The following is a 7,462-nucleotide window of genomic DNA, read 5'->3' on the forward strand; positions in this document are numbered from 1 at the left end:
CAAACGCAACAACATTGTGATTCCATACGTGTCTGGAGTATCAGAGAAACTCAGGAGGATTTTCAACAAACATAACATCCCTGTGTTTTTTAAACCCAAGAACACGCTAAGACAGATGCTGGTACACCCCAAAGACCACACACCAAAATACAAGAAAAGCAATCTAGTGTATGCGGTCCAATGCAGTGAGGAATGCACAGACCTGTATATTGGGGAGACTAAACAACCACTACACAAACGCATGGCTCAACACAGAAGGGCCAACTCCTCAGGTCAAGACTCTGCAGTCTACTTACATCTGAAGGACAGAGGACACTCGTTTGAGGACCACCAGGTGCACATTTTAGACAGAGAAGATGGATGGTTTGAAAGAGGTGTCAAGGAAGCCATCTACGCCAGGGTTGAGAAGCCGTCATTGAACAGGGGAGGGGGTCTACGCCACCACTTATCCCCCACTTACAATGCTGTCCTTTCATCACTTCCCAGGACAACAAACGTAACCTATTGGCCTCAGGTGAAGATACCAACGATGGTCGTTCAGTCTTGGCCACAGGTAGTCTTAACGACTGTAACGACTGTCGTCACAGCAACAAGGAACAATAACGAACCAGCGGTATCGGTGACCCGGGATAACGACCCCACTGAGGTTAAATAGCTGAGTTTCCCTGCCAGTCAGTCAGAACTGAAGAAGTCCTTTGGATGAGGGACGAAACGTCTTCCAGTATCTTCAACCAAGTCCAGTTGCCCTTGATTTTAACCTTCGTTGGATAACTATGACCTGGATGACTGAGAATCTTCATAGACATCAGCCTAAATATAAATCAGCTACAGCTGTTTCTAAGGTTCCAGTTATTTATATGAAAGCAGGGTAATGGAGATAGTTCATGAAGTCGTTAGTACTGAGAGCTATAGGAATACATGGCTCAGTATAAATGATATCCAGCACTACATGCATGTACAAACATCAAGTCAACTTAATTTTATTTGTATAGCCCAGAATAACACTGTAGGTGTGTCTTAGAGGCCTTTACAATATGCATATACGGTAACAGCCTCTTTTCTTAAGCCCCTTTTCCACTGCATGGTACCTGCTCGACTCTACTCGCCTTTTTTTGGTTTTCCATTGTGGAAAAGTTGTACCTGTACCTGCTACCAGGTATTTTCTTTCGTATCACCTCTAAAATGTGACGTGAAAACACAGCAGACTAATGATTGGTCAGGGAGAATCGTCACTATTCACTGCATCCTCATTGCACGCACCTGACAGAGGCCAGCAACAGAAAGTTTTATATTTTATCATTTTCGTACATTATATCATCACTAAATCCACTTCTGAGAAGTTTTCAGGTGAGAAATCAGCTGTGTAGATTTCAAACATTGACAGTTTTACGAAAAGTGATGGCAGAACAAAAATGTGCTTGAAATTTTTGGAGTTGAGGAGCTCCGCAAGTTGCGGCGGGGGAAGCCTGCGGCAACCTGCAGGAGAGGCTCACGAGGCCGTCCACTGACAGAGCCCTCTGGTCCCAATGTCATACAGACCGCTGCAGCAACAACGGCAGAGGAAACTACAGCTGTAAGGTTTTCATACCGCTTATTTGTTTTTACATTCTCAGTAATGTTCAAACTTTTTAACTTAAATAAAGAGAAAGCTGTACGTGGGTCACTGTTGTGTGTGTTGCATTGAACATTACAGTCGCAGCAGTTGTATGTGTCATTGATATGACGACCAGCTACATTGAGGGGTACTATCTCTGGGTACTATCTGCAATGGAAAATGGAGGACGGCCAAACTGAGTCGAGTCGAGTCAAGTCGAGGCGAGTTGAACTCATACTGGTAATGGAAAAATGGCATTAAAGCCTCGATTTGGAGAAGGAAAAAAAGGGAGAAACCTCAGCAAGAGCAACAGAGGAGAGATTCCTCTTCCAGCAAAGAGAGAGAGACATACAACAGAGAGATAATGTGGAGAAAACAGAACAACCATAATATGATTACTCATTGGAAAAAAATCTGAACCTATATAACTTTGTGTTTTGCATCCACTTACATCCACTGCTTCAGTAAAGCAGACCAGCAGATGAATCTTAAACAAAAAGTGGTTAAAAACAAGCTCTCTTATCTTATGCCAAACCACTTTAGAGCTGATTAATATCTAATATCACTACCATGTCTGTATGGGGACTATAAGAAGCACTGCTCTGTCTTTTAGTGTTTGTTTAAGGTTCAGGCTCAGGGCAGAGGTTATCAGTCACGGTAGTAGCAGCAGCCTCCGCCGGGATGGGAGGGAGCTCAGAGCTACCCGAGGCCCAGAAGATGTACAAATGCATTCACACCCTAACAGGGAATCACTGAAACAGAAATCAGAGGAAAATAATCTCTGACACACACACACATAGACAAACACACAGGCAGAATTCACACTCGAATTTTCCAATCTGTGTTTGGCTGCAGTATCTGTGTGAGTTGTTTCCATTTCACCACTTCTTACATATTCTGGAGCACTAGTGGGATTTAAAGGGTGTGTTTGTGTGTGTATTGTTGAGATCTAAAAGAAGAAATCTAAGGTGACATAATAATAGCAGAAGGATGTACAGGACAAAAAGACAGGGGGATGAACTAGCCTGGGTGAAACAATTTAACAGAAACTGGGGGTTTTGGAGAACTCCCATTTCTGTGCATTATGTAATTGAAATCCCATCTAGCTCACACATATTACCCAGTAGAAAATGACACTCACAGGTCTGGTTTTCCCTGAATGCTTTGTGGGACTCATGGTACAACGTCGCACAGTCTTCATGCAGTTTGAATTTGCGGTTCTTCTTCCAGGATTTCGAGCGGATCTTGACCAGCTCCCCACCCTTCAGCAGGAACTCTAGATCTGCATCTCCCTCCAAACCTGCAGGAGTGGAGAGAGGTCACAGACAAATCTTAGAAATTTAGATGACTTAAAATGTCAGATGCACTAGCAAGGTGTGCCTCTATAGAGAGAAATTATAGCATTGTTACTAAGGGAATTTAGTGTTAGTAAGTTGCCAATACACTTCAGAAATGTTTGGCAGGTTTCCATTTCCTTAAACGGGTTCTCCAGTAAGTCAGTGTTGCACTTCCATAAACTTTGGGGACTCACAAGAGACAGATTTTAAAAAAGAATCATAGCAGCGAAAGCTGAGCTATCCTGACTTTTAGTCCCTTATATGGGTCAGGCTCCAAAAATGCTCGATTCAAATGAAGGTATTTTTGCGTCTTTTTAATGCAAGCAAAAAAATAATGTTTTGAGAGCATATTTATCGGACTGCAATCAAAAATCAAGTTTGTAATTAAAAATAAATGGGCCTTTTTTGTGTCACAAAAGTTTTAATTGCCATCATGTCATATTATTTGATTGCAAGTCAAAAAGTTTTCCTTGTGAGTCAGAAAGTTTTGCAGGTTAAACCGTTTTGCTAGTGAGAGAGTTTTGCAAGATGAAAAGTTTTACGAGTCAAAAATGGTCAAAATAAGAGATTCTATTGGTGGGTTTGACTGACCAATCATAGGTTTGCATTTACCGCATGGCCACGCCTACAATCCCCTCGCTTCGGCAGGCACTCAGCTCTACTGGAGACGGAGTTAATGTGTTACAGCTACTGTATGTCCAGCATGGTGGACAGAGAGCTTAGGAAGCAACTTCACCCTGCCAGACATCTCTTGGTCTGGCTGGCTTCTCTCCTTCTTTTCCCCTCCTTGCGAAGAAGTGCACCATCGAATGTCATCATTATCCACAGTGGCAGCAGCAGCAGCATGGGGGGGGGGGGCGCAGGGTCAAGCTGGTCAACATGATGGAAGACCTGCATCGACTTTACCTCCAGCACCATGGCTCGAAGAACTGACTTTTTTACTTGCAAAACTTTTCAACTTGCAAAATTGTGTCACTTGCAAAACTTATTAACTTGCAAAACTTATTAACTTGCAAAACTTATTAACTTGCAAAACTTTCTGACTTGCAAGGAAAACTTTTTGACTTGCAATCAAATAATTTGACATAATAGAATTTGACATAATAGCAATCAAAACTTTTTGTGACACAAAAAGGGCCTATTTATTTTTAATTACAAACTTGATTTTTGATTGCAGTGCAATAAATATGTTCTCAAAACATTTTTTTTTTTGCTTGCATTAAAAAGACACAAAAATACCTTCATATATCCGCATTTCCTATTATGCAAGCAACAGCACCTTTTTGCTTGACCCTCCCTGCCCTCACTGTAACACTTAATCTGCTATGATTTTCTTAGTTTTGACTTGTGCTTGTGTTAATAACTCCCGAAAGGGAGTGAAATGTGAAAATATTGAAAGAGGATTTATTTGAGGATTTAGATCACAACAATGGGGCAGGGGAGTGTTACCTTTTCACAGGCCGGTACTCCCAGAGTAAGTTTAAGTGTGAAATCAGGGTTGTTGACATCTACTGAAAGACTGATTCATAATTCATGAATCACAGGACCATGTTGGCAGGACACCGTATGGTTTATTTGTTTTCAATCTGTGCAGTTGTGAACTAATATTGGTATTAGTCAGTGTAAGTGGGTGGGGCTGGACTTCGCACACAGTTTTTGGCATTGCACAACCTTAAAATGGTCGTCAAATATAATACAGAGCAGTTATGTAAATGGACAAAAGGAGAGTAATTAACATCCTCTCAGAAAGCAAGGCATTTGAGGACAACTACATTCACTAGGACTGTGACAGGGTCGTGGGCAGGGCCACAACAGACATTTTCTTTTTCCCAGATCGTGCCACAAACTCACAGAGGATGTTTATGAGCCTCTGGCCTCAATGAGGCACGGAGGAGGGCTGGATTCCAGCGGCTCCAGAACTGCCTCTGCTCAGTCAGGCTTTCTGTCGGCAGCTTTACTCCTTCAGCTTTACTTGTTTGTCATCTCCTTTTTCATGTAATCTACTTCACCGTGAAGAAGAGGTACATGCTTTCTGTCGCCCACCAGCTTTATGTTATGAAAAGAGAACAGCCACATCTAGGTCTCTGGTCCATAACTCATCCCAGATGACGTGAGTCACACTGTACATCTGAAGGGAGTTTATGAGAATCAGAAGAGTTTTCTTTTTTACTTTTTCTTTTTTCAGATTAATCTGTTTCAGGTGCATGGTTGGATAAGAAATTATTTTGAACCTATTGCAGTGGTTACACCCTATGGGGCAAGCTGACACAAGAAGATGGCAAGAATTTAGGTAAATGACAGAGAGTGATGACCCTAGGGAAAATAAGTAGTGATAAGAGTTCACGCACAACCTGAGAGGGAGTCGGTGTCTTGTCTTTGAGTACAGAATAATACTCTGCTTTTTTTCCAGTAACAAAATCAGTTTGTAAAAGTTTTTGAGATTTGAGGAAACTTTTCACAGACAGATGCCCCAAAAGTCCCATTTATGAATGCTAAATAAGATGACCAAATAAGATGGTGTAGTAGGCCATTATTATATTAAATAATGTATGTCAGCTCAGTCCCCTTCATCTGTGACACCACGATGGTGGAACAAGCTACCACATGTCATCAGAGGAGGTGGGGGAGGTCCCTCTCTAATGTCAAGAAACTCTTAGAAACTCAACTCTTCTGAGAACACTTTCTCTTATAACACCTCCAACACCTAACCTCTAACATGCACTTCATGTGCTCTTCTTCTTCTATCTCCTTACAATTCTCTTGTATTGATTGCACTATTTTGTTAACTCCTACTTCTTTCCCTAGGTATTTACCCCACTGATGCCATACATACTTTTAGCTCTTACTAGTATTGTCACTTGTAGATCTCTTACTATATTGATGCTTTATTGATGCTTGCATGTTGTTCCTCAAATATAAGTCACTTTGAATAAAAGCATCTGCCAAATGAGTAAAAGTAATGTAATGTAGGCTATGAATTGAAGGTTGAATATCCTCATATATTCTGGGTGCTGCACTGCTGAGGAAAAGGGGGACTGATTATAAGGGGCCCTCACCTAAGGAGGACCCACAAAGATATTAGAATGGAATGCGGCAGATGCGAGGAGGGGCCCAAAGACAATGCCCATGTACAGGGTCCACAAATGTGTCTTATGCCCCTATATTGTCTTGTAATAGCCACACTCACTGACTGCAGTCCAGTATTATTTGATCGCGAGCTTTATAACAATTTGCATGTTATTGCTCTGCTTTCCTCTCTTTCAAAATGAGTAATAAATCACGAAACTATGCTGCTACACTGTGCTAAACTCAGGTTGCACAGAATGACAAGAGGAAACACCACAGAGGAGTTCCTCTCTGTCCATTAAACTCTGTTTAATGTTCGATGTTTATCTCCCCTTTGAAAAACAGACAGGAGGGATTTTCAGCTGCCTCCTCTGAGATGTCATCGTGGCAGAAAGAAATAATTCACCGCTCCAGGAACGAGGAAGTTATTATAGCCTATTGCCTATTTACTGCACAACTTGTTATAACCCGCCCAGGGACTTTCAATGGAAATCAGCTCATTGGCCTACTCCGGCACATTTACACTGATGTTTCCACTGAAACGTTGATTTATGTGCATTATCCTGGTAACGCAAAGGCTTGGTTACCACGCAGAAACCCGAACGTGCGACATATCCTGCGAGGTTACATATGATCAGTGATTAATGCTGACAAGAGATTAAAACCCTCCAAAATCCAAGATACCTTAACGTTTGGTGTGAGCTTTGTTGGCAAAACAATCACAGCGCGCGTCATTAATGCTCCGCACACAAACTCGCGCACAGTTACACCTTTTGGGAAACTTACCTATGTGTTTCCCATTCTCCTGCGCAACTTTTTTCCTCTGCTCCTGGAAAACCCGTTCCTCGGAGTTTGTCCTCTTTTTGCTTAAACAAGACATCGTGGAACTACTTTTTTTAAAGTAAAAAAATAAATAAAATATCCGGTCGCTGTTAACTCTGTCCTACGTGTAGAAGAAAAACACGTAGACCCCCCCCCCCCCCCCCCCCCCCTCATAGGGCGGGTCTACACTCATCTGTTGCTCTGTTTGTTTATTCTCTCCAGCGGTGCACAGCTGTGTTCACTCCGGTGAGGACTTTTAACACCTCTAGGGGAAGATCAAACGTTATGTAGTAGCCTCAACTTCTTTAAAACGTATTAGTGTAAAAACACACATTAATGTCAGTGGTCCGGGACTCCACTGATTGGCTCCAATGATCGATTCAGGGATTTTAGAGAAACACCGTCAATCTTAGTTCGTTGCCCCAATGAGGAAACTCACTCCAGGGATGATTTCTCGTTGCTTTAAGAAAAGAAAATACCATTATAGGACAAATTTTGACTTTTAAAGCATATAGCATTGCCCTAATATGCAGTTGACGAGTCGTTTTCTTCTGACTATTTTTTTGCTTCCAATCACAATTAGCCTAGTAGACTAAAATCTCGGATATGACTCTTGGCATGAAATAGTGCCATCCTATGGTGG

The 7,462-nt window shown here is 41.9% G+C and overlaps 1 protein-coding gene across 1 annotated transcript in view; it reads right to left on the minus strand.

The window, feature by feature from the left end:
- The window catches only part of plcd1a (phospholipase C, delta 1a), a 21,039-nt gene extending 14,122 nt beyond the window's left edge, over window positions 1-6,917 (minus strand). The window contains 2 exon segments of the mRNA XM_046067428.1: window positions 2,736-2,894; window positions 6,784-6,917. Of these exon segments, the coding sequence (XP_045923384.1) occupies window positions 2,736-2,894; window positions 6,784-6,877 (253 nt within the window). The 5' untranslated portion in view covers window positions 6,878-6,917.
- Window positions 6,918-7,462: the final 545 nt, after the last annotated feature.

The sequence above is a fragment of the Micropterus dolomieu genome, linkage group LG01, assembly GCF_021292245.1.
Source record: "Micropterus dolomieu isolate WLL.071019.BEF.003 ecotype Adirondacks linkage group LG01, ASM2129224v1, whole genome shotgun sequence".
Taxonomy (NCBI): domain Eukaryota; kingdom Metazoa; phylum Chordata; class Actinopteri; order Centrarchiformes; family Centrarchidae; genus Micropterus; species Micropterus dolomieu.